The following is a 27,418-nucleotide window of genomic DNA, read 5'->3' on the forward strand; positions in this document are numbered from 1 at the left end:
CAACAACAACAGAACCTGGTGTGGCCCTGTAGGTTAATGCACTAGACTGCAAAGTCAGTTTGAACCTCAAGGTCGGCAGTTCAAGTTCATCAGGTGCTCCTTGGAAACCCTATACAGGGTTGCTATGGGTCAGAACCGAATTGAAGGCACTTAACAACAAGATCTTTCAAACAGGAACACTGGTGGTGTCATGGGTTAAGCATTGGGCTGCTAACCACAGTATCAGTGGTTCAAACACAGCAGCCACTTCACAAGGGAAAGTCTCTGAAACCCTAAAGAGTAGTTCTAACCTGTCCTATAGGCTCACTATAAATCAGAATCTACTTTACAGCAGTGGATATTTGTTTATATCTCTCAAAATGATCCCTGGTTGTGTGTGGATGAAGCATCAGACTGCTAGCCAAAATGTATTTGGTTCGAACCCAACAGCCACTCCTTGGGAGAAAGATGGAACGAACATTCTACTTCATAAAGACTGACAACTCGGAAACCTTATGGGGCAGTTCAGCCCAGTCCTGTAGAGTCGCTATGAGTCAGAATGGACTTGATAAAGTGGATTTGGTTTGGGGTTTGGCATATCTCTCAAATGCCTTGCAATGAGAATGAATGAGGCCCTTGAGTGGTGCAGACGGCTTGTGCTTAAATACTAGCTAAAAGGTTGGTGATTTCAACCCACCCAAGGGCTTCTCAGAAGACAAGCCAGGAAGTCTGCTTCTAAAAGGCCACAACCATTGAAATCCTTGTGTAGCAGAAGCACTAGTCCACCTGCACACATGGGGCGGCCAGGGGTTGGAATCAATTTCATAATGTATTTGGTTTTATTTGCTTTGGTATTTCTCCAATGCGCTCCAATGAGTCTGAATTACTTCTATGATCTGGGACTACAGGAAGGGATGAACAATGAGCTCTCCAGACTGGGGGCACCCCTTGACATTTCTCTAGCCAGGACATTCATCTGGATAGTTGGGCACCTGGTTTTGGGTCTCATATGGCTGTGTCTCCTTCCACAGAACCCCCGTGAATCTAAGGAGGTGGACTTCATCAGTTCCACCACCTGCTGCATGCTGGTGGCCTTGCACATCCATACATTGTGAGGAAAGAAAGCCCGTTCTTTCTGTCCCCAGTGCATAGGGCATATGGACCTTGCCCAGGGCAGTAGAAGAGAAAGCAGATTCTTTGTGTAGAAGAGAAAGTCGCCACTCAGGGTTTCATGGAGAGGGGAAGAACCCAGACTAGGACCTAGACAAGAAAATAGCACCTAGTAAAGGATATCATGTTTGGTCAGAGAAAAAGAGGAAGACCCCCAACGAGATGGATTGGCCAAGTGGCAGCATCGATGGACTCAAACGTGGCAACAATAGTGAGGTTGGTCCAGGATCGGGCAGTGTTTCGACTCGATGGCACCTAACAACAACAACAACAATCCATACAGGTGGGCAAGGGTTTGAGAGGAAGATTTAAACTCTTGGAGTCTAGAGTGGGGAAAAAGGAAGAAGGACATGGAAGATTGGTATTGAGAGGGAACTCGTCCTAGAAGCGGAAGAGTGGAATGAGTTCTGCAGGACTGTGAGGACTGTGGATAGACAAGGAAGGAACCAGAAATGACCCAGTTGCTCTCAGTTCATGTTGGACTCCATGTATGTCAGAGTATAACTATGCCTCATGAGATTTTCAATGGCTGATTTTTCAGTAGCTCACCAAACCTTCCTTCCAATGCCCTCTTTTTAACACCCCAGTGTGTTAACTGTTTGCACCACAAAGGGTCTCCAGGCAAAGAAAGGGAGAGATTTGATTCTGACCTTCATCCATTTCTGCCTGTTTTCTGTACCAGAAACCCCTTTTTCCCCACTCACCCATTATTGTTCAAGGGCAGTGACCAGGGTTTATCCTCTCCTCTACTGCCACAGAATATGGTGGGAGAGGGATGGAGCCTCCTTGGGTGGGGGGCAGCAAGTGAGGGTATAGGAGGGTGCACATAAGGACAAGACCTAGAGCTCAGCAGTCTCGACTCTGGGGGTAAAAATGGAAAAAGGGATCCAAGCAATTTCTAGAAGAGTAAACTCAAAAGACTAACAGATACAGAAATGCTCCCACTCTTTAGCTATCAAAGAAATGCACATTTCAGCAACAATGAGATGTCACTTTACACCCATTTGATTCACAAACACTAAAAGACTGGATTTCACCGAATGTCAGTGCAACTATGAGGATGGAGAAATCTCGAGAGCTGCTGGTAGGAGGGTGGATTTTGCATTCATTCTGGAGAACCATCTGGCACTGCTTATCAGGTTAAACCGCATTTCTGCCCCGGGTGTGTGTCTCAGAGAAAAGCCCTCACAGGTCCACGAGCAGTCAGGAACGTGAATGGTCACCGCAGTGGTGGTGGGAGGAGAGACCGGCTGGGAATCATATGGGTGATGACACCCCATGGTCCCTTGCAGCAGTCAGAAACAATGGACCAGATGCGCACACAGCAAAGTGGGGATCTCATCAAAACAGAGCGAGGGGAAAACATTAGTAAGAGGAGGATGAGGCATGTAACCAACACCATTTATATAAATGAATAAAAGAGATGCAGTAAACATTACATACTTTGCAAGAAGACACAGCAGCATACATCTTTACATTAAACACATTGGAACAGGTGCCTATTGGGCAGGAGGAATGAAGAGTAAGGCTAAAAGATAATACTTTTTAAAATAAAATCAGATCAGAGAGGGCCCATGCACAGACAAGCGTGACATGAACTGAGATAGGACTGAGACAGGGCTCTTGGTACCTGAAGTCCAGATAGAAGATGCAGAATTTCTCCCATTCATTCCCTCACCCAGATATCTGTCAGTTACACAGCCATGGGCAGCCGTGGGCTTTGGGCTGTAGCCCCAGGTCTGGGAGGAAGAATGATGACTCAGAGCTGCCCCTGCCCTGCTTGTGGGCAGGGTGAAGGTTGGGGGTTGAGGGCTCTTAGGCATGCAGGTCTCTCTGGCTTCCTGAAGGATGGCGGGCCATCATAGCTGCCCAAGCTCAGGTGTGGACTTGTGCAGTGCCCAGTGGCCAGCCTAGCAGACAGATGTCAGCACCTTCACCCCCGAGTTGGATGGCATTGTCCATCTGGTGGGAGTCCTTCGGGCTGGCAGAAGCTCAGGGTCCTGGCCATGCCACCTTCGAGAGATCTCAGTCCTCACCTTCATAGACAAGACAGAAAATGTCAGAAATGCCCTGTAGCTGCTTCTCGACTCAACCTGGGCGAGACAGTAGGTGCAGGGAGAGCCCACGCAGGAGAAACAGAGACCAAGCCGGAGAAGACACTACTAAATTCTGTCCCTGGAAGACACGGCTTCCTCCTTCTGTGAGCATTTCTGGTCACTTCCTTTGGCCCTTTATCAGTGAAGACATGGGTGGGATGACTTCTTGAGTTCCTGGCTAGATAACTTCTGCACATCTCTCTTTCTAGACTTACACCCTCCCAGTCCTGGTGTTCAATGCTGACCTCTGCCTGTGAGCTGAACTGTGGCCACTGGAAACCTGCCCTGAGGGTCTGGTCAGAGGAAGGAGCATGCTGTCTGGGGAGCTGCAGTTGAGGGGATTGGGGGAAGGGAAGAAAAATGGCCTTTTGGGAACCAGTCAGCATCTCCACACCTCCAAAGGGCTGCTCTAGAGATGTGAAGGAGGTAAGGCTGTGGTGATAAGTAAACAGAAGACAGATTTTTACTTAACATGAAGAGGAACTTTCTCGCAGCTACTTAACCACATAAAGAGCCATTTGGGTAGGTAGTAAGTTCCTGGTCACCAGAGGTGTATAAGCAAAATTGCTTCCTGATAGAACTCATCACAGATTTCTCTGGAAATCCCACCACAGACTGTACCAGCCCCAGCAAGGGCTGCTCCCATGATACCCAAATGTTGCATTTTTGTCTGCATCCTAGACACCAAATAAGGTGGCATAAGACACAGACAGAAGAGTCAGAAAGGAGGGAGCTAGGTGGCAGGTCACATGGAGGTACTGATCCACTGAAGGCAACTAAGTCTTAGGCACTTTGCAGTTGTTGTTAAGTGCCATCCAGTCAGTCTGACTCTGGGTTTCTGAAGCTGTAAATCTTGCAGGAGTAGAAAGCCTCTTTGTGCTCCCGTGAAGCAGCTGGTAGGCTCAAACCTTGTGGCTCTCAGTCCAGTGCTTATCCTACAGAGCCACCATGCTCCCTGGACAGATCACAGTTGTTGTTGTTAAGTGCTGTCGAGTCAATTCCAACCCATAGCGACCCTGTATAGGGTTTCCAAGGAGCAGCTGGTGAGCTTGAACCACCGACTTTCAGTTCACATGACTTCGCAGTCTGACGCATTAGCCCACAGCACCACACCAGGTCGCAGAGCCAGCGGAAAATCCATCACCACCAGAGGGAGCCCGTGACCCTGGCTGAGGGGATTTGGGGCACTGAGCTAAAGTCTACCAAGGAACTGTTTCCCCTGCAAAACAAGTCTGTCCTGAAGGAAAAGTGCACAGTGTCTTTTGGATGGGACATTTCAGGCGTCCTTTAGATGGGACGTTTTCTGTCCCTGCCACCTTTCATGAGCACTGATACCATCTAGTCCATCGGTTCCTGTGCCACTCCCTTCTGCTGGCTCTGGTTTCTGTGTTTCTTCTAGCGACTCGCCATCAGTTTCCTAGACTCTGCTCTGGATCCTGCTCTTTGGTTCTGCAAATTACTGTTTATCTCTGGGGCCCTGACTTTGTTGGTTCCTATGTCTGTTCTCTTTGAAAGTCTGTCCCCCAGATCACTTATCCTTTACTCACTCTCCTTTATGATTAATGTTGTTGTTGTTGTTGAATTGTCATCGAGTTGATTCTGACCCATAACAACCCTGTATAGGGTTTCCAAGAAGCAGCTGGTGAGCTTGAACCACCAACCTTGCAGTTCAAACATCTTTGCAGTCTGATGCATTAGCCCACAGCGCCACAGGAGGAGCATAAAATTAGGTAATCTATTTACCCCACTTACAGATCCTTCTCCTGACCCCTAACAGGCCTCCTGCACCACCTGGTGAGTGGACAGTATAACTTGGTCCATCCAAGTAGAGGGGTGGATAAAATATCTTTCCATGAAGCATTCAGGTTCAGGATGATCCAGGAGTTTAGGCCAGATTTTTCGCAATGGATCACAGGGGACAGGTTGGTGTGGGCTAGGGTCTTCAGGGCCTAATAAGGAGTGAGAGGGTTTGGAACTGTTGGGAGGGGTGGGCTTGATGAGTAAGGGGGAACCTGGAGACTCACACACCTCTTGGTTGAGGAAGCAGTACAGGATAGCAACGATGAAACCCTGTGGGACCAAAGAGAACAGACTCGATGACACATGTTGGTCTCAACTCAAGTTGTCTGACGTCTACAACCTCTCTCCCACCCACATCCAGGCTATGGCTTGGATCAGGTCTACACAAAAAGAGAATTCAGGTACATTATAATTACTGTGTGCCACACATAGTGTCTAATGTGATCATCACAGAAGGTGATCACCACAACTCTTCTATTGGTTTCATTTATCTGACACTTTTATTTCTGCATCTCTTGAGCACAGAGTCTATCAGATAATGGGTACTCAGTAAAGGTTAAATAGATAGAAGGATGGATGGATGGGTAGATGGGTGAATAGGATGGATGGATGGGATGAATGGGTGGATTATGGGATGAATATGATGGATAGATGGATGGATGGATGGATGGGTAGATGGGTGAATAGATCTGGATGGATGTATGGATGGGATGAATGGGTAGATTATGGGATGGATGGATGGATGGATGGACGGATGGACAGATAGAAGATAGACCGGCAGATGAACAGTTGAATAGATGTACAGGTAGGCAAATGAAAGAATAACTGACCTAATAATCCTCACCCCACCAAGACCTGTCAACCAAGACCTGTGGGTAGCAGCACCTCCTTTGTGACCCAGGTCTCTGTGAAGCAGGACCTGTGAAGGTCTCTCACCTGGAAGGAGCCCAGCCCCAGTTCCAGGGGCAGGCGGATGCCCAAGCCAGCATTGTCTGGCAGGAAGTTGAAGATGATGTAGTGAATTCCAAACAAAGGGGTGAGGAGAAGTGTTGACTTGGAGAGACGCCTGCAGGAGAGGACAAGTCCTAGGAATCCTTCAAAGTTTGCTCCCACTAGGGGTCCCTACTCACCCTCACCTCTCACCCCATCCTCTTTTCCATTCAGTGTATCAGCCACCCTGGAGGGGTTCATTCTCCACACACACACCTTGGATCCCCTTACTTCTGGACCCTGGATCCCTCCATTCCTCTCGCCAAATAGGTTCTTATCCCAGTTTATCCCAGTCAAAATCCTATGGTCAGTTCAAAGACCATTTCCTCCTGGAAGTCTACCTTAATTCACTCTCCATACCTGCATTCTACCATAAAACTAAATCCCTGCCCACATCTGTGCTATGTGGCTCCTTATAGGCAGAGATCAAATCTCTCTCTGGAGATACAGGGAGCAGTGTGGGGCTAGGCTCATCATTGACCCCCCTCTCCAACTGCCTGTCCCCAGAACCCCAACACGCACACACACACACACACACACACACACACACACACACACGGTACAAGTACCAGTACTGAGACTGGTTGTGGAGGCTGCCCTGTGCTGGCTCCAGCTTTCTCAACAGGATGCGAATAATATTGAGAAAAAGCCCAAAGTTCACCTGGAAATAGAAGTGAAGGAAGATGGAAAACAAGTCAGAAGCTAGCCTGGAATGACCTGAGAGGGGACCCAACCTCTCCGGGGATGAAAGCCCACTGCCTTTGAGTCGATTCTGACTCACAGAAACTCTGTATAGGATTTCCAGTATCTGTAATCTTTACAGGAGCAGAGAACCTCATCTTTCTCCCACAGGTTTGAACTGCTGATCTTAGAGTTAGCAGTCCAATGCCTAACCCACAGAGCCACCAGTGTTTCTTCTTTGGGGATTAGAAATCCCAAATACTGGATACATGGGGATGGGTAGGTGGATGGACACTCAGAACTACTCCTCCCCCTGTATCAAGAGGTCTCACAGGCAAGCCTTGGAGAGTAGGGTGGGCTCAGGTCCCCACCTTCTCCAGTCCTGAGGTCCTGGTATAAATTAGGTATCCTTCAGTTTACACAATACTGAGCTAAAAAAACTTCCGGCTGTCACTGAAGCCATGCCATCAGTTGGAGCTGTTTCTTGCTGTGTGTGGGAGCAGACTTCCCTGTAGGACCCCACCTATCTGCACCGTCTCCTCTAGCTGCAGTAGTGCCTGACCTACCACAACCATCAAAACTCCGAGTTGTCAGCGGCCTGAGTGATAATCAAGACCAACCCCTGGCGGTACCCCATAAAGGGTGTCCTCGAGAACTGGAACCCAGCCTTCCTGACCTCCAGCCTAGAGTTGTGGTTCCTGCTGTGGTCAGCTCCTTGGTGGACTAGGGAGGTTGAGTGAATAAAACAAAGGGTACAGGCCTCAGAGACTGACCCCGACTGAAAGGATGATAGGCCCCTTGATGATCCACCAGTAGGGGGAGCTGTTGTCTAGGTCCCAGCACCTGGGGAGAGAACAAATCAGGGAGGATGCCAAAGTCCCAGTCTCTTCCTCCTCTCATCTCTATGGCCGCTTGGCCTCCAGGCTGGCTCTCCTTGCTCCAGCATTCAAGTCTTCTGACCTCACCCCCACGTCCCCTTCAGCCTTATCGCCTCTCTCAGCCAACTAGCCGCCCCACTTTCAAAGGAGCACCCATACGTACATCTCTCCTTCGAGATGGATGAACTTGGGTTTGCTATTATCTTGCTGAACCCAACACTTCCCCTCTTTCAGGAGACCCTCACTCGGTTCCATCTACAACCTGTGGGCCCTCAGTCCCCAAACCCTCAGCCCTCCTCTCTCTGCCCTTTCCAAGACCTCCTCCAGACCCCAGCCTGTTAATTCCCTGAAAGTAGAACCCAAGGCTTCTCCCTTCTTGCCAATTTGGAGAGCAGCCAAATTCCCCAGTTGTCCCCTCCACGCCCTTACAGGTCACACTCACGCAATGTCCTCGAAGGCCCACTTGCAGCCCACCCAGGTGATGGTGAAGAACAGGGGGAACCCTGTGTGGACCGTAGAGGGGACATGAATGAGGTGTCTGCATTGGAGACTCTGAGTCCCACCCTGCTCCCACCCCTCGCCAGCCATGCAGTCAAGGCCCGGGAAAGCCTGAGGCCTGATTCCCTTCCCCACACATTGCTGTGCAGCTGTGGTCTGTCCTCTCCCTCTCTGGGCCTCAGCTCTTCATCAATAAGTTAAGGAACTTCTGTGTGAGCTCTCTGGCCTTCCTAGCCCTCTTCCTCCTTCCCCACACCCAAACACAGCCTTTGGGCTCACCCCAGCCAGCAAGAACCAGCCACCAGAAAGGGCACCGCACACTGGGAGACGTGGAGACTAAGAGGCAGTTCAGGTAGACGGCTTCGGCCAACAGCCAGCTGAAGTTGGTCATGGTAGCAAAATGGGAGGCAGCCACTGAGACCTTGCACAGAGCCTGAGGGTGGAGGCCTGGGTGTTTCAGAACAGGGACACCACTGGGCACCCTGCCCAAGACACCCCACTCAGGCCTCTCACCATGAAGTCAAGTGTGGTGTTATGGTGTAGTATATAAGAGCACAGATTTGGGGATCCAGACACCCTAGGTTCCAATCCTACCACTCATTAGCAGTGTGAAGCCCACTATACCTGAACTTGTCTTCTGTAAAAGGGAAACCAACACAGAGTGCTAGTGGGGCACTATAGGATCAGCACTGGACTGCTAACTGCAAAGTTGGTGGTTCAAACCCTTGAGTCACACTTCAGAAACCCTATCCAGGGTTGTTAAGAGTCAGAAGAGACTCAAAAGCACTTAACAACAGCAGCAACATCTTATGGCTTTGTCATAATAATTAAAAGGAAATTCTCTGTAAGACATATTATCAGAAGGAACCAGTCCCTGGAGAGGGACATTATGCTTGATAAAGTGGAGGGTCAGCAAAAAAATAAACAAATAAAAAGGAAGACTCTCAACAAGATGGAGTGACACTTGGCCACACAACAACAACTGTGAGGGTGGTGTAGGACCAGGCAGTGTTTCATTCTGTTGTGTACAGGAGTCGCTGTGAGTCCGAACCGACTAGATGGTACCTAACAACAACAAACTGTAAGAATTGCTGTGCCTTCCCCACCCACCCCATCCTTCCTGAGCTCCTTAAAATTCATCCTTAAAACCAAAACCAAACCTGTGACTCTCAAGTTGATTCTGACTTATGGAGACCCATGTATGTCACAGTAGAACTGTGCTCACAGGGCCTTCAATGTCTGAATTTCTGGACATAGATGGCCAAGGTCTTTCTTCCAAGGCACTTCTGGGTGGACCCAAACCACCAACATTTTGGTTTGCAATCAAACATGCTAACAGTTCGAGCCAGCCACTGTCCATCCCTAGAGCTGGGGCTATGGAAGGGCATAATCACACGCAGCTCAGTGCCATGAGCTGGTTCCTGAGGACCCTGCCTTCCTCCAGGTTTCCTGTGCACATCACCAGCAACTCTGAGAGGGTGGTTCTGAACTTAGAGGGGCCACCATCTGCGCCCTGCACCACACTAAGCCAAATGCCAGGGTCTCTCCCTGCACCTCAGTCTCTCTCTACAAGAGGGGATTCAGGACAGACTATCTTCTTCAGACCATTTGAAGATTTAAAGAGATAATATGCATAAATCACTGAGTGCAAATATCTGACACATCATAAAGGCCTGATGTATATTATTATTATTCATTATTTCATTCATTAATTAAGGGCATTGGCTGGTATGTTCACTCACTTATCTGTTTGTTTTCTGCAGTTTTAGAGCAGCTGGGCCTCAGCTTTCTGCCCAATTTCCTTTTTGTTTTGTTTTCACTCTTCTCTTATCTTCCCCATCCGTTTTCCCATTCTGGTTTGTCAGTTTCCTAGGCCTGGCCCAGGTAATCTGCCCTCTGAGAGTTTGTTCACATCAGTCCCTCCCTCTGATGTGTCCTCTCTCCTAGTCTTCCTGTCATTGCTGGCAACCCAGCTCCAAAGCCACCTTCTCCCAGCAGCCTTCTCTGTGTTCTCCTCCAGCTCTCCACTTCCTGCACCTGGCAGGCCCATCATCTGTGTGCATGGTGTTCCCTGGAAGCCCTGTCTGCTTCTCTCTTCCCCACCCCCAGCTCCACCCCTAGGCACAGACCCTCCTTGGAGGGATGAAACAAGGGCTAGACTGGGACACAGATCGTGGAGGGGAAAGGAGACTGCAGAGTCTGCAGCAGAGAGAGGGCTGTGGAGAACGACAAGGATTGATTGGCGTGTTGCTCTGGCCACAGGGACTTAGGCCTGATTGGGGAGAGGGCAGAGCAGTGACAGCCCTTCCCTGTTGGGGAACTGGGGTGGCCCAGTCTCAGGTCAGCAATGGACAGTCTCATCTAGGTTTTTAACCCACCCTACCCCACCCCCTTGGCTGTTACGGTGGAGAAGCTGCAGTGGTCCGTGTTGTCGCTGTGGAAAAGGGTGGCGTCCTTCAGGAAAACAGCTCCCGCCTTGAGGATGAAGGTGATGAACAGCTGGGTGTGGATATAGTTCCGGGGGCAGTGGAGCCGCCTGGAGGGGGTGATAAGATGAGAAACAGGAGGCCAGGTGGAAGAAGAACTTCTGGTGTACTTTAGTGGGTTCAACAGTGCTGCGGGGTGAACTGAGTTGAGTTGGATTGGATTGAACTGAAGTTGAGCTGAGTTGAAGTGAAGTAAAGTGAACTGAAGGCCTCCGTTTTAGCTTTACAGGACATCAGACCAACCAGAGCCCTCAGCTCAGTCTCATTGCGGGGACAGTGGAAAAAAACAGATCCTGACTTTAGGGAGCTCAGAGTCTGGAAGACAGAGATGGAAACAAGGGTACTGCCCATGAAAGTCTCCTGGATCTTCATGAGACTCATCTCTATGAGACAGAGAACAGCACAGGCTGTGTGTGGTCAGGGGCTGGAGTAGAGGGCTCAGACTCGGCAGGATGGACCTTCAAAGGAGGTGATGGTCAGAAGGTTGGAATAGTTGAAATGAGCTGTTCCTTGCCTTTGGAGGAGGCAAAGAGGCTTCTATGAAGCATCTGGGAACTGGCCTTTGAATTTTAACAGATATAAAGACATTGAGAAAGAAGGAGGCAGTCATTCCCATAAATAGAAACCATGGGAGCAGAGGTATGGAGTTGGGAATGAGTTCTTGTGTATAAAGCGATAGGGGATGCAGGTAGGGAAGGAAATTTTAGAAATGGACAAAGTATCTAGCTCTGGGAAACTCTCAAATATCCAGGCAAGGAATCAGACTGGGTCTTCCAGGTAATAGGGACTCATTGAAGGTTCTTGAGCATAGATGAGATGAGATTTTGAGATGAGAATACCAACCTGAGAGCCATGAGGGTGGTGATGGCCAGGAAGAGAGTTACTACAGAGATGCTGTGGCCCATGGTATAGATGGTCTTCATCATGGAGAAGTAAGATTTCTGGGGAGAATGGACACAGAAGAGGGCCTCAGCTTTTGAGGAAAGGGAGGCTCAGGAATTGGGCAAATGAAGCATTTACAACAGCATCTTGAAACTCCCATCTGGGGGTAGTGACTCCTTACTAAGGGCAGTCCTCCTTAGGCGTTGAAGCTCTGGATTCCCATCTGCCTCCCACCTGGCCTGCAGAGAGAGGGCAGCGAGGGGCTGCAGAAACTTTATACTCAGGGTTGGGTGACCCAACATAACTTACTGTCTGCAATGAACTGGTAACCCAGGTGAAATTGCTCACTACAAGTCAGTAAGTAAGCAGGCACAAGTAAGCCTGTGCACATCTTGCTTACTGGGTACTCTGCCCTATCTGGGATGGAAAATTGGAAAAGAGATTTTGATTCTGTAGGAAGGTGCTGTGGGGTTGGAAGAGAGACAGAGGCCAGCTGACCTAGAAGTTGAATCTTTGATGTGGTGAGAAAATGTGAAATTGTTTACTACAGATTAGTAAGCACAACTAATCCTGTGCTTACCTTGCTTACGGGGTAATCTGAGACTGCTCATGCTCAGGGTTGATCTTGGGGGTAGGGAGAGGCCGCAGAAGAAATTACAGGTCTCCAGGGATTACAAAAGCTCAAAAGGAAATTGGGCTTGTTTATTAACATCCAGCTCAGAGGTTTAGGAACACAGTGTCCCCAATATAGGGGACAGCCGGGGACATCCACAGGCAGGCAGGGAAAAGCACTTGCTTTGCTCAGTATTTGGATCAAAGTCCAGCCTGCCCCCAGAGACAGGAACTGAGGGTGCAGTTTGGGAAGCAAGCGGGGCCTAAAGCTCCTCCAATCCCAGTTCCCCTGTAGGGTTCAGCCTCCTCTAAACTCAGCACTTTAATCTGGAAAAACAGTCCGACTGTGCTTACCTTTCCAGACTGAAGGGCGAGAGATATGAGAGAGGAGCTAGAGGTCTCTGGGCTCACTTCTCAGAAGGCCTGGTGGTGCTGTGGGCTATGTGCTGGTCTGCTAATCTCAAGGTCAGTGGTTGGAACCCACCAGCCAGTCCGCAGGAGAAAGACAAGGCTGTCTGCTCCCACAAAGGCTTCCAGTCTGAGAACCCTCATGAGCCCAAATTGATTTGATGGCATTGGGTTTGGTGTTGTTGTTTGGTTTGGGGTTCACTTGGTGACAGTGTAGGATAAGGACTGGGCTGCTCATCACAAAGTCGGAAGTTCAAACTCACCAGCCACTCCGTAGGAGAAAGATGAGGCTTTCTGTTCTCAGAAAGACTTATAGTCTCAGATACTCTATATAGGGTCACTAGGAGTTAGAATCAACTCAGTGACAGTGGGTTTGGCTTTGGGGTTCTGGATTTTGATTTCCTTTGCTTGACTCAAGCCACAGCCATACACACTCACCAAAGAGGAGGAGGAACTTTCTCAGGGGAAAGGGTAAAAAAGGTCACTCAAAGGCCTGGACAGCAGGAGGGTACAACATTGAGACAGTAACCAATCCATGTTACACCTGCCCTCTGCCCCTCTCTTCTCCAAGCACACAGAAACAAGGCTTTGAGTAACCTTGGAACAAATCAGTTAGAATCTTTCTCTTTCTGGCATTTTGCTGCCATCTGCTGGGAAATTGCAGTGACATCATTACAATCTAATGATGGCTGCAGAAGGGAACCATGGTCCTCACTGTGTGTAGTCCACCACCCATGCAAACACCTTCCAGGAAGGATCCCAGAAGCCAGGATCCTCTTACCTCTTCAGCCAGTAGTTCCAGGGGCACGGGGCAGGCCACAGGGTAGGGCGGGAAGGGCTCGGACCAGCCTGTGATAGTGCAATCCCGCTTCACAGCCCCTGGAAAGACAGGAGAAGTTCTCACAGCATGCATGAACCTGGAGGACGTTATGCTGAATGAAATAAGTCAATCACAAAAAGACAAATATTGTAGGAGAGCACTAGTATCAAAAGTCAAGAAAAGCTTCCCACATATTATTTATGTTTACCAGGGATGGGATGGGAAGAGGGAAAATCACTAACTAGACAGCAGACATGTATGAACTTGGTGAAAGGCAAGGCAATACACAATAAAGGGGAGGCTGGCACAATATGACCAAGGCAAATGAAGACACTGGGAAGTATGCAAAATTAAAAGGCAACAACAGTAAATATTATCACATATACAATCCTGCAATAACAGTCATAACAGATCATAATTTAGGAGTCGATACACAGGCTTGCATGTTGTTGTGATTCTGAAAGCTATGCCACGGGTATTTTAAATACCAGCAGGGTCACCCATGGTGGACAGGTTTCAGCTGAGCTTCCAGATGAAGACAGACTAGAAAGAAGGAAAGATAGATTACTTCCGAATATTTAGTCACTGAAAACCTTATGAATAGCAGTGGAACACCGTCAGATAGCCCCAGGATATTGAATATTGAAACATGACAAAGAGCACCAGAATGTTGTCAGATATAGTGTCAGAAGATAAGCCCCTCATGTTGGAAGGCACTCAAAATATAACAAGGGAAGAGCTACCTCCTCAAAGTAGAGTTGATCGTGTGGATGTGAATGGAGTAAAGCCTTTGGGACCTGCATTTGCTGATGGGGCACAACTCAAAATGAAGAGAAATAGCTGTAAACATTCATTAAAAATCAAAACATGGAATGTATGAAGTATGAAGCTAGGAAGATTGAAAATTGTCAAAAATTAAATGAAAGCAAAAACATTGATATCTTAGGCATTAGTGAGCTGAAATGGACTGGTATAGGCCAATTTGAATCTGACAATCACATGGCTAACTACACTGAGAATGACAAATTGAAGAGGAATGGCATTGCATTTATCATCAAAAAGAACACATCAAGATCAGTCATGAGGTAAAATGTTGTCTGTGATAGGATAATATCCATGTGCCTACAGGGAAGACCAGTTAATATCATTATTATTCAAATGTACACACCAACCACTAAAGCCAATGATGATGAAATTGAAGAAGTCTTCCAACTTCTCCAGTCTGAAATCGATCATACATGCAATCAAGATGTATTGATCATTACTGGTGATTGGAATGCAAAGGTTGGAAAAACTGTGGTGGGAAAATATGGTCTTGGTGTTAGAAACAATGCTGGAAATCACATGATAGAAATTTGCAAGACCAATGATTTCTTCACTGAAAATGCCTTTTTTAAAACAATATAAAAGATGACTATACACCTGGACCTCACCAGATGGGATACACAAAACTCAAATTTATTACATCTGTGTAAAGAAACAGTGGGAAAGCACTATGTCATCAGCCAAAACAAGGACAGGGAGAGACTGCGAAATAGACCATCATTGCTCATATGCAAGTTAAAGCTGAAGCTGAAGAAAATTAAAACAAGAACCAAAATATGACCTTGAACATACTCCACCTGAATTTAGAGATCATCTGAAGAATAGATTTGATGCATTAAACACTAAAGACCGAAGACCAGAAGAGTTGTGGAATGATATAAAAAACATCAGACAAGTAGAAAGCAAGAGGTCATTAAAAAGACAAGAAAGAAAGAAAATACAAAATGGATGTCAGAAGAGAATCTGAAACTTGCTCTCCAGCATAGAGATACTACAGCAAATGGAAGAAATAAGGAGGTAAAAGAGTTGAATAGAAAAATTTAAAAGACAGCTCAAGAAGACAAAGTCAAATATTATCATGAAATGTGCAAAGACCTGGAGGTAGGAAGTCAAAAGGGAAAAACACATACAGCATCTCAAGCTGAGGGAACTGAATAAAAAATTCAAACCTCGACCTACAATATTGAAGGATTCTGTGGGCAAAGTATTGAACGATGCAGGAAGCATAAAAAGAAGATGCAAGGAATGCACAGAGTCACTGTACCAAAAAGATATTGTCGATGTTCAATCATTTCAAGAGGAAGCAAATGATCAAGAGCCAATGATCCTGAAGGAAGAAGTTCAAGGTACACTGAAGACATTGGCAAATGACAAGGCTCAGGAAATTAATGGAATACAAATTGTAATATTTTAACAAACTGATGCGGCACTGGAGGCACTCACTCATCTATGACAAGAAATTTGGAAGACAAACTAACTGGAAGATCCATATTTGTGCCTTTTCCAAAGAGAGGTGATCCAAAGAATGCTGAAATCACCAGATAATATCATTAACATCTCATATAAGTAAAATTTTGCTAAAGATGATTCAAAAATGGCTGCAACCATACATTGACAAAGATGTTCCAGAGGTTCAAGATGGATTCAGAAGAGGACATAGATGTGAGATATCATTGCTGATGTCAAATGAATCTTGACTGAAAGCAGAGAATACCAGAAAGATGTTTACCTGTGCTTTATTGACTATGCAGAGATTTTCAATTGTGTGGATTATGACAAGCTATGGACATTTCAGAGAATAAGTATTCTGGAACACTCATTTGTGCTCATGAGGAACCTGTACATAGACCAAGAGGCAGTTTTTCTAACAGAACAAGAGAATACCGAATGTTTCAAAATTAGAAAAGGTGTGCCAAGGTTGTATTGTTGCATCATACTTAGTCAATCTGTGTGCTGAGCAAATAATCTGAGAAGCTAGATTATATGAAGAAAAACATGGCATGAAAACTGAGGAAGACTCATTAACAACCTGCGATAGGCAGATGATACAGCCTTGCTTGCTGAAAATTAAGAAGACCGAAAACACTTACTGATGAAGATCGGAGCCCACAGCCTTTGGTATGGGTGGCACCTCAATTTAAAGAAAACAAAAATCCTCTGGAGTAATAAACAACATCCACATAAATGGAGAAAAGATTGAAATTGTCAAAGATTTCATTCTGCTCAAATCAACCATCAATACTCATAGAAGCATCAGTCAAGAAATCGAACGATGTATTGCATTAGACAAATCTGCTACAGACGACCTCTTTAAAGTGTTGAAGAACAAAGATGTCAGTTTGAGGACTAAGGTGAGCCTGATCTAAGCCATGGTATTTTCAATAACCTCATTTGTTGTTGTTGTTGTGAAGTGCCATCAAGTCAGTTCCGACCCATAGCGACCCTGTATAGGGTTTCCGAGGAGCAGCTGGTGAGCTTGAACCTCTGACCTTGCAGTTCAAACAGCTTTGCAGTCTGGTGCATTAATCCACAGCTCCATACCAGGACTCCTCATATGCATGGGAAAATTGGACAGTGAATAAAGAAGACCATAGAAAAGTTGTTGCATTTGAGTTGTGCTGAAGGAGAATATTAAACGTACCATGGGCTGCCAAAAGAACAAACTAATCTGTGTTGGAAGAAGTATAGCCAGAGTGCTCCTTGGAGGCCAGGATGGTCAAATTTTGTCTCTCATACTTAGCACATATAATTAGGAGGGACCAGGAGAAAGATATGTTTGGTAAAGTGGAGGGTCAGAGAAAAAGTAGAAGGCCCCCAACAAGATGGATTGGCACAGTGGTGGCATCAATAATGGGCTGAAATGTGGCAACAATTGTGAGATTGGCACAGGACCGGGGCAGTGTTTCATTCTGTTGTGCAGAGGGTTGTTATAAATTGGTACCAACTTGATGGCACCTAACAACAACAACAAGATACATCGGTAGATATGTAAACGAACAGTTGGATGGAGTATGGGAGTACACCCTTGAGCATATATATGTTTTGTGGAAGATCTTTCTATATATGTATTTGTATTACTGCAAAGCTATCCAGGTATAGTGTAGAGCATACAGGGAACAAAGTAGGTAAACTTCTCAGCTAAACACCTTGAGGGACTGAGTCATTGGGCTTTAGGGCTTAGGAGCATAGTCTCAGGGGACATCTAGATTAATTGGCATAACATGGTCCATAAATGTGCTACATCGTTCTATAGTGAGTAGTAACTGAGGTCTCAAAAGCCTGAGAGCAGCCGCCTAAGATGCAACTATTGGTCTCCTCCCATCTGCAACAAAGAGGAGTGGAGAAAGTCAAAGACTCAAGGAAACAATTAGTCAAAAGGACTAATGAGCCAAGCACACAGAGCCTCCACTATCCTGAGACCAGAAGGACTAGATGGTGCCCAGGTACCATTACTGATTGCTCTGGTACACATCACAATTGGTCCTTGACAGAGGCAGAAAAATGTAGAACAAAATGCAAACTCAAAAAAAAAAAAACAGACTTATTGGTCCGACAGAAACTGGTGGCACCTCCGAGACCTTGGTCCTTAGACCCCCTTTACACCTGGAACTGAATCCAATCTTACAGATCAACCAAATAGACATGCTTAGAAATAACAATTGTGAGGAACATACTCCTCAGGATAATAAACTACACAAGACCAAAAGGACAACATTTGCCCAAAAACAAAGCTCAAAAGGCAGGAATGGGCAGGAAAGAAGGGTGAATGGAAACAGGGAACCCAAGGAGGAAGCAGGGAGCGTTCTGTTACAATCACAAAACTAATTTCACAAAACAAAATGTGTATAGACTGTTGGAGGGAAATGAATTTGCTTTGTTAACTTTCATCCAAATCACAATAAAATGTTCAAAAAGGAGACGAGTGGGTGGGGAAACAGAGTCCAGCATTATAACTCCTCCCCTCTCACCAGGGCACCCTGGTTGGACCTGCTCAGAGGATCCTTTTGGGAACAGAGCTTTTCCTGCAGAACACTTCCCTTGAAGACAAGCTGCGGAGCTGACAGGAAACAGAAAGATACAAGTTGAGTTCCGCAAGGACCTAAGGGCAAGGTGACAAAGGAGCCCCTCACCCCCTGAAGGGATTGAACACCTCAGACACTCAGGGGGCTGAGGCAGATCAGTGGTTCCATCCTAGGCAGCTATCAGACACAGAGGCCCTGCCATCCCCCAGCCGGGCAGCCAGCCCTTCTGTTCATACTCAGAGAACATTTGCCCCATGCCAGACACCGATTCAGTGTCTACATTTCCTGCTCACTGATTTTCATGCTGTGGGTGGTAGATGCTCTCATTCCCATGTTAGTAGAGGAGTTGAAAGTCAGAAAGTTGACAAGCTGGCCCAAGGACACACCAGAAGAAGGGAGACTGGTGTTTAGATCCAGATTGGCCTGCGCCCAAGCCAGGGATGTATCCACCATGTTCTGTCATGACCAGCTGAGATCATCTTCCCCCAACACCATGTCCAGGACATCTCACCTGGCTCTGAGAGGAAGTGAGAGAAGAGATCTGGGCAGGGGAGGGTGACCCACTCGCCAGAGCCTGCCTTTGGCCAGCACAGCAGCCCATCCCAGGTGCTTGGGCAGCCTAGAGAGAGAGAGGGCACAACCCACAACAAGGTCATCCAGCATTCTGAACTGGGAGACTGTAGGAGATCAAGGGATCTCAGAGAAGCCCCTTCCTACCCTTCAGCCCCCACTTTAATCCCCAGCCCCATACCCAGGGTGGTGTTGGGCATCCTCTCTGCTGCCTGTAGGCATGCATGCTCGTCCTCTCTCAACTGCATGATGAGGTCACACTCCGGATGCATGAGGAACAGTGCCTGTAGCAAAGAGTCAGAGGATGAGCCAAGCCTATCGGGTGCTCTCTTAAGGTTCTCTGGTCCAAATGACCTGAGCACAGGACAAAGCCTGATTTGATTCTCTGCCCTAATCACATGGCCTGGCTCATAGCATGCATAAAATGTGTTGAATGGATATTTGGATACATGGATGAATGGATATATGGATGGATGGATGGATGGATGGATGGATGGATGGATGGATAGATGGGTGCATTAATGGATGGATAGATACATGAATGGAAGGATGGATGGATGGATGGGTACATGGAGAGATGAATGGATGGATAGATAATGGATGTATGAATGAATGGATGGATGGATAGATAGATGGATACATGGATGGATGGATGGGTACATGGAGAGACGGATTAATAAATGGATGGATGGATGGATGGATGGATGGATGGATGGATGGATGGATGGATGGATGGATAAGTGAATAGAAACTTAGAAAGATTAAAACTGTATGGACAACTTCCATGTGCATCACTTCAAAATTCTCTGGGACTCCACTTTTACTATAACAATTGCTGCAGTGTGCAATAGTTTGCAAGGTCATCATCCATGGCGGACAAGTCCCAGTGGAACTTCCAGACTAAGACAAACTAGGAATAAAGGCCTGGTGATCTACTTACAAAAATTAGCCAACAAAGCCCTATGGATCACAACACAATATTGTCCAACATACTACTAGAAAATGAGTCCCCTAGGCTGGCAGACACTCAAAATACAGGGGGCTACAGAAGCTCTGGTAGCGTAGTGGTTACGAATCGGGCTGCAAACTGCAAGGTTGGCAGTTCAAAACTACCAGCTGCTCCACGGGAGAAAGATGAGGCTTTCTGCTCCCGTAAAAATTTAAAAATCTCGGAAACCCTGTACAGGGTGGCTATCGGTCGGAACCGACTCGACGGCACTTAACAACAACAACAACAACTTTCATGAGATTGGAGCAGGACCATGAAACGTCTTGTTAAGTTGTACATGGGGTCACCCTGAGTCGAAGCCAACTCAGCGAAAACTGTAACAACAGTCTAGTTGAAGCCCATGAAGAGTACAGGAGATATAAGACAGGGACTGGAATCACAGTGGGGACATTGAACACCAGTGTGGGGACAGTGGACAGTGGGTGACCACCCAGGAGGGACCCACAAACCTTGATGCAGACCAATGTTCTAGGAGAGGATCAAGAGACCCAGACTAGCAAGTGTGGCCACCTCTACCATCCCTGTCTCTGAAGGGGAGGCTACTCCAGTCCCTGACCTGATGCCAAAAACCCAGCTTGGACTCAACTGCTCAAGTCCGCCATCTCCTGCGTGGCTCTATGGGGCCTCGGGCTACACATGCCAATCACTGCCCAGGTTCCAAGTCTCTGCTTGGGTGGTTTCTCCCCAAGACTCAGTGACCCCAGACCTAAGGGGGGCCCAGTTTCATCTGCCTGCAGCATACTACATCCAGGAATGCAGGAAGGTGGGAAGGCAGGAAAGTCTAATTGTAATGCTCTTATCCAGCAGTCCAGTCGTAACCCAGGGATACTTGGAGAGCTGCTGTGTCTACCCATTCTTCCTTTTTGCCTACTATCTGTTTAGTCCCAGCCCTTCTTGGGACATATGAGAGCCTGTTTGAAGAGCCACTGAGGCCAGAGAGACTAAGGTATCAATGACAGGCCCCACCAAGAAGATGGAGAGACAGCCCCCATACTTCCTCAGGGAAGCCCAGTGAATGACCCAGGGCATGAAACCATCGTAGGGCACCATGGGACTAGGAAGGAGACCCACTTCAGAACTGACCCAAAGGTGACTCCCACACCACCTCGGCTCTCATACTGAATTCACTGTCTCCTGAGGGCAGACTCCATCTCCCTGGGCACTGGCCTCACCTGTGGTGCTGGATCCTGAATCAGGAAGTACTGGCTTTGACTGCCGAATGACCACCAGATGAGAAGGATGGGGGGACTCCTTACGCTATGAAGAGGGTAGAGAAGGTCCATGCATTGTTCCCATGCCCAGTCTTGGACAAACTGCTCTCACTCGAGGCACAGCAACACTGTGAGTTGCCCCACTTTACAAAAGGCACAAGAGGAGCTTGGGAAGGGTGAGGAACTTGCCCTGGGCTACACAGCAAGTTTCATGGAGACAGGCAGAGTTCAAGCCTGTGTCCATGGGATCAGTTGCAGCACAGGGGCTAAGGATGACAGCCTCTCCCAATAAGGCATAGAGCTGGGGCAACAGCGGAAGAGGAGGTCTCGGTCCATGGGGTTCTGAGGGGATCCTGAGAGCTGAGGCTACTCACTCAGCTCCTGTGGCTCCCCTCCTGGTCCCCGCTGCCTTGTGCAATGTCCACTTGATAATTGCAGCCCATCCCTCTGTCCTTGGAACTGTCCTCTAGCATTCTACACCTCAGAGCAACATTTGGCCACCAAAGGCTTCTAAGAGGTATATTGTGAGAGGAAGAGTCCCCCAAATGACAGAGGGGAGCAGCTGGCTCTCCAAATGCTACTCAGTTCCTGGTCCAAGGCCAGTGCTGGCCACACTCATAAAAGAAACATCAGAATTGGAGTGTGGTTCAAGGAATCATGGGGAGACAGAGGCCCTGGAAATCTTAGTAGAAGGTAGTGTGTTTGTGACACTTGGAGATGCATAGCTGAGAGACAGAGTCCCCAGGTTGTGTGAAGAGTTAACACACAGCTACTAACTGAAAGCTGGGAGGTCTAGGTACGCCAGAGGTGCATTGGAAGAAACACCTGGAGATCTATTTCTGAAAAATCAGTCACTATAAACCCTATGGGGAGTTCTAGTGTGGCGCTGTGAGTTAATGCACTGGACTTCAAAGTCGGTCTGAACCACAAGGCCAGCCATTCAAACTCACCAGCCGCTCCTCGGAAACCCTATACAGGGTCGTTATGAGTCCGAACTGGCTCGACAGCTCTTAACAATAATAACCACTCTCTGTCCCCTTCTGCTGCCACCCTATAGAGTACAGTTCTAATCTGACACACATAAGGTCACCATGAGCTGGATTCAACTCAAAGGTGAGAGGAAGAGGACGCTTGGGATGTGAGAAATTGGGGCTGAATTTCTTTCTCCAATTCTGAGGCATGCCTTGGGGCAGACAGGTCCGAGTGGCCCCCAGAGGGCACAGACAGGCTCTGAGGGGAAGGAGCAGGGAGGTGCTCTCTGCTCAGCACCAAGAACATCCCCCCAGAGATGACACCAAAAGTCTGGAATTTTCCAACCCAGGGCCTGAACCTGAGTAGCAGGGGCTCCTATTCAAGACAAGGGCAGAGGGCTTCTCAGCAGACTCCAGCTGAACTCCCATCTTGTCGTGGAGCACCCTGATCCAGAGCTCTGTGGGAGAGACAGGAGGGTCTGAGGCAGCTACTCACAGTAGGTAAGAGACTCCACAAGCAGAGGAGGAGAATGCCCCACGTCCGCCGGTCCATAGTGCACTCAGCAGCACCTCCGATGGCCCAGGGAACCTCCGCCTGACTTATTCTCCTAGGTCTGTCCCCTTCTGCAGCCACCCTCAGCCTGCCTTCCTAGGAGGCTGTTTGCATAGGCAGGAGCCAGCAAAGGGGACAGAACTGGCTGAATATTCACCAGGGTTGCAAGGCACCTCCTCCAACTCAGTCCTGGCTCTGGGGCTGAAACATCCCCAGCAGGGAGGGGCTGGGACCTCCACCCACTTCTACCTTGTCTGCAAGCCAGCCTATGTTTGTCCTAATGGCAAGCATTCCCCAGTTGGTCATTATTCGTAACCATGCTGCTCAGTCCTGCATCATCCCTTTATGATCCGGTGGGTTTTCATTGGTTGATTTTCAGCAATAGATAGCCAGGCTTTTCTTCCTTGTCTGTTCAGTCTGTACATCGTTACAGCTTGTGTACCTTTACCGACAGACCGGTGATGGCTGCATATAGAGTGTATTGCCTGGGAATCAAACCCAGCTCTTCTACCACTGAACTAATGCCAACAGAGTAGAGAGACACCCCCCTACCCCACCCCCGCCAGATGAGAGGACTCCAGAAGAGAGAAAGGAGACCTCTACCTTTGGGGAGCCCTCAGGTTGGTTGGCGATCCCAGCCTTAGCCTTGGAGAGAGCTCAGAGCTGAGGGAATCCAGCAGAAGGAAGAGCAAGGTACTGGAGAGTGACCAGTATGGGCTGGCCAAGAAACTGAGGCAGCAGGATCCTGGGACACCAGCGTGGACGGTAGGGTAAAGTCTCTGGACATCAGGCTGCTATGAAAAGACCTGTGAAGTCCTGTGGCAGCAGGGAGACAAGTGGCTAGCCAGAAGCCTATAGAGGGTCTTCATGGATCTAGGTCAGGCTGAATGGGGGTCCTCCAAGTACAGATGGCTGTTAACAGAGCAAGAGCTAGAAGACTTATATACCCACTCAAATCATACTGAATATATTCATTGTCTGCTCATTTTAATTATCATTATTGCTGTTGATGCAAAGATGGATAAAAGACAGTATTTGCCAATTCAAGATTTTTCGTGTGTATGGTTTAATGACATTAACCATGTTATGCAACCATCATCAGGATCAACTGTCAAATTTCCCATCACCATAAACAAAACCTCACTGCTGTGTAAACAATGACTCCCTGCCCCCACTCCCGCTTGCCCCTCTCATTGAAAACTGGTTACCATTGAACTTCCGGCTCATGTGGTACAGAGCAGAACTGCTCCACAGCATTTTCTTGGCTGTAATCTTCACACAGGGGTCCTGGTGTGGTGCTGTAGGATAAGCACTGGACCACGAAGTTGATTTGAACTGCAAGGTGGCAATACAAACTCACAGGCTGCTCCTCGGAAACCCTGTACAGGATCGTCATGACTCGGAACGGACTCGACAACACTTAACAACAACAACATTCTTTACAGAAGCAGATCGCGAGACTTTTCCTCCACCGGATGAATCAGAACCACCAAACTTTAGTTTAGTTGTTTAGTTGTTGTTGTTAGTTGCCAGAGTATCAATTTTGACTCACAGCAACCTCATATGTGCAGGGTAGAAGTGTTCCAAAGGGTTTTCAAGGCTGTGACTTTTCCAAAGCAAATTGCCTGGTGTGGCTTTCTTGACACTTCCAGGAGGGTACAAGCTACCAACAACCTACCTGCTAGTAGCCAGGCACATAACCATTGTGTCACCAGATGAAAGCAAACCATTAGTGCCACTTAGAAACCCTTCTCACCCCGCAGTAACCACGAATAAACATTTGCCTTGTTTACATATTTCATATAAGGGAGTTCATATAATATATGTCCTTTTGTAATGGACTTATTACACTCAGCATGTTTTCAAAGTTCAAAGTTCATTGCTACTGTATAGCATGATCATTTTTATATTATAGTTTTAGACTTCAAAATGCAAGATTCCAACTGGCCAGGCTAAAGGCAGCACTCTAAGTGACCCTGAATCCTGTAAACATTTTGGAATTTGAAAACAGATTGTATCTTTGAGGACCCTGGATGTTCCCGTGCCTGAGAAGGCCTGGTGTTCGTGGGCTGATTCTTCATTCACAGGTGGTGGGGCTGGAGGCTGGTGACATCAGATGTGTTTACAACCCAGTGCACGTCATAAATGATGCAGGATACCTCGCCCCCAGCACATCTGGATCTGAGCATCTTTTTAAATCAGCAGGGCTTTCATTCTCTATTTTATTCATTATCCAAGTAACGGTAAAGGAAAATATTTTGAAATGAAAAGAAGAGCCACCCCCCAGCCCCTGACCCTCCCACCCTTGCTCAAGGGTTTCTGTGTGCTTACTGTGAGAAATATGTACACAGCATGCAGCATGGAGTTCTGCCTGTTTCCAGGATGAAGCAGGCAGAGGGCGGATCTGTGGGCTGGACAAGCAGAAGAATGAGACGATGTCACTTAAAGGGAACAGTAGAACCTTCTGACCTTTAGCTACAAAGAAACAACCACCCAAGAATGCATATTATATAAATCACAATTTATAATTAGTGTCAATATCGTTCACATTAATGATGATTAATAATTGTATCAGTAGTTACAATGAATTATTACTTATATAATTATTAATCATCATTAGTGTCAGTGTTGCTATGAGTCAGAACCGACTCCACTGAAAAATAGTTTTAACTCAGGTTCTTAACTGGGGATAATTTTGCCCCCCAGGGGACCTTTAACAATGTCTGGAGACATATTTCATTATCAAGGCTGGGAGTGGGAAGGGTGCAGGATGACAAGTTGTACAGGTATGACATGAGCAGAAGTCATAGAACACAATAGTTCACACACATAGCCAAAGAGTCCTCTCATCCCAAACGCCAATGGTGCCACAGCTGAGAAATCCAGCTCAAAATGTTGGTGTTCCCTAGCTCTGTCCCCAACTCCATTTCCTTTTGGAATATCCAAGGGTCATGGGATTCCCATCTCTAGCTCTTTTTATATACTCTGAGTTTGAATTCTGCCTGCATGACGAGCTAGCTACATGTGACCTTGAGTGAGTTACCCTATCTGAAACTGTTTTTTTGAGCCTGTTTCCCTATCTGAAAAATGGGGCTAAGTATGATTTCAACTATAGGACATTCTGGAAACAACAAAGTTATAGCAACAATGAAAAGATCTTCATCAGGAGTGGAGAGAGATGAATTGGTGGAGCACAGGGCATTTTAGAGTCAGTGAAATGATTTTCCATGACATTGTAATGGTGGGTACGTGACTTTGCACATTTGTCAAAACCCATAGCACTCACTATATGACACAAATAGTAAGCCCTAGTGTAACCCTAACATGCACCCATAATAATGTACTGATATTGGCTCAATATCAATTGTAACAAGTGTACCACACTAATACCAGATGTTAATAAGTGGAGAGGCAGCATGCAGGGGAGGGGACCTCTGTTCTTCCTACACAATTTGTCTGTAAACCTAACATTGCTCTTTAAAAGTCTATTATTACTAAGTTTTTATTGTGAATTGAGTGAAAGTTTACGGGGCAGATCATCAGTTTTACATTCAACAAATCATATGCTTTGTTACATTGCAATGATTATAATCCCCTCCATGTACCATCAGTTAACAGTATTTCTCTCTATTCATTTTAGATATATATATATATATTTTTTAATTCAGGCATATATAATAATTTACTCCACCAAAGGGCATATTCTGCAAGTCTGCCTCCTCCTCCAATGAATCTAAAATCCATAACTGTGCCCTCTCTCCATGTCCCCATCTTTGGTGTTGATGCTTCTCTGGATAATGTCCCGCATTCCGCTTATGCTCTTCTCCCTAGATGGTCCTAGGGTCCTCTGTTTTTGGACTGTAAGATTAACTACTCCCCTGTTTTTGTTTAAAAGTCTATTATTTTTTAAATGAGGATAATGCTAGTCCCTCTCTTGTAGGATTGATGGCATAAATAGTGAAGGAAAGGCATGTACACTACCTTACATAGATCCTAGCTCACATGGACAATGTTAATGGGATTATGCAACAAGAATGGACAATCAACAAATATGGTTGGAACAACTGATTCTTTGTATGGAAAAAAAAATTAAGGTTAGATCTATACCTCACAACTGCAAAATATGAATTCTAAAAAGTTCAAAATCTTAACTATAAAATGAAAAAAGTAGTAAATTGATTTCTAAACTATAAATGTGTTCTTATGATCTTACAATAAATGAGATTTTATATAAAAGTAAATATCAAAAGGTAAGATTAATATGTTTGACCATGTCAACCTTAAAAGCATGTATGTACAAAAAAGGACATCATAAATAAAAGAAAGCTAAGACTGAGAGATATTTACAACCAACATCGCCACAATCATTACTTCTACTGTTTAGTTACTATCGGTGGTGGTGGTGGAGGTGTGCCGAGGAGTTGGTTCCAACTTATAGCGACCCTGCGTAGGGTTTCCGAGGCTGTAAATCTTTACAGGAGCAGAAAGCCTCGTCTTTCTCACTCAGAATGGCTAGTAGTCGCAAACTGCTGACCTCGAGTTAACAGCCCGACTTGTAACCTCTCTGCTACCAGAGCTCCTTTCCATTACTATTACTATGGCTCAAGTAGTTAAGCACTCTGCTTTGGCAGTTTGAACACATCCAGACCTGCTTTAAAGACAGGTTAAATGATTGAACGTAGATTAAAGAGAGAGAACAATTGTTCCTTACTGAAAAAAAAAAATCCAGTTAAGGAAGGTAGATGGAATGAGGGACATATAGTCACACAAAAACATGTAGCCAAATGCTCATAGAACTTTCTTTGTAGCACCTCAAATGTTCATCACTGTAGTGTCGTAAATCTATTCATGTCTCTTCTAGCCATAGTCTATAACGTCCCTCAAACAACATTTCTGCCCCGCTGTGTCTAGTTAAGAGAAAATAGAAGAACATGTTGTTGTTGTTGTTGTTGTTGTT

At 46.6% G+C, this 27,418-nt stretch overlaps 1 protein-coding gene across 1 annotated transcript; it reads right to left on the bottom strand.

Annotated features, from left to right (window-relative positions):
* Positions 1 to 3,059: 3,059 nt before the first annotated feature.
* On the bottom strand, positions 3,060 to 22,461 carry GHRHR (growth hormone releasing hormone receptor). Its single transcript, XM_006832158.1, has 13 exons — positions 22,405 to 22,461; positions 18,899 to 19,001; positions 18,659 to 18,766; positions 13,262 to 13,359; positions 11,422 to 11,519; positions 10,496 to 10,628; positions 8,372 to 8,525; positions 8,037 to 8,097; positions 7,490 to 7,559; positions 6,605 to 6,696; positions 5,982 to 6,111; positions 5,274 to 5,315; positions 3,060 to 3,185 (listed from the first exon to the last, which is right to left on the bottom strand). The coding sequence occupies exons 1-13, from the start codon at positions 22,459 to 22,461 to the stop codon at positions 3,060 to 3,062; spliced, it is 1,272 nt and encodes a 423-aa protein (XP_006832221.1).
* Positions 22,462 to 27,418: the final 4,957 nt, after the last annotated feature.

Source organism: Chrysochloris asiatica, unplaced genomic scaffold, assembly GCF_000296735.1.
Source record: "Chrysochloris asiatica unplaced genomic scaffold, ChrAsi1.0 scaffold00006, whole genome shotgun sequence".
In the NCBI taxonomy this organism is placed as follows: Eukaryota; Metazoa; Chordata; class Mammalia; order Afrosoricida; family Chrysochloridae; genus Chrysochloris; species Chrysochloris asiatica.

Excerpts from the sequence above, each read along its gene's own strand:
- GHRHR (XM_006832158.1), bottom strand. The coding sequence starts at position 22,461 with ATGGACCGGCGGACGTGGGGCATTCTCCTCCTCTGCTTGTGGAGTCTC. Across the intron at positions 8,098-8,371 it reads GCTGGTTCTTGCTGGCTGGG|GGTTCCCCCTGTTCTTCACC; the intron begins GTGAGCCCAAAG and ends CGGTCCACACAG. Across the intron at positions 7,560-8,036 it reads TGGGCCTTCGAGGACATTGC|GTGCTGGGACCTAGACAACA; the intron begins GTGAGTGTGACC and ends TTCTCTCCCCAG.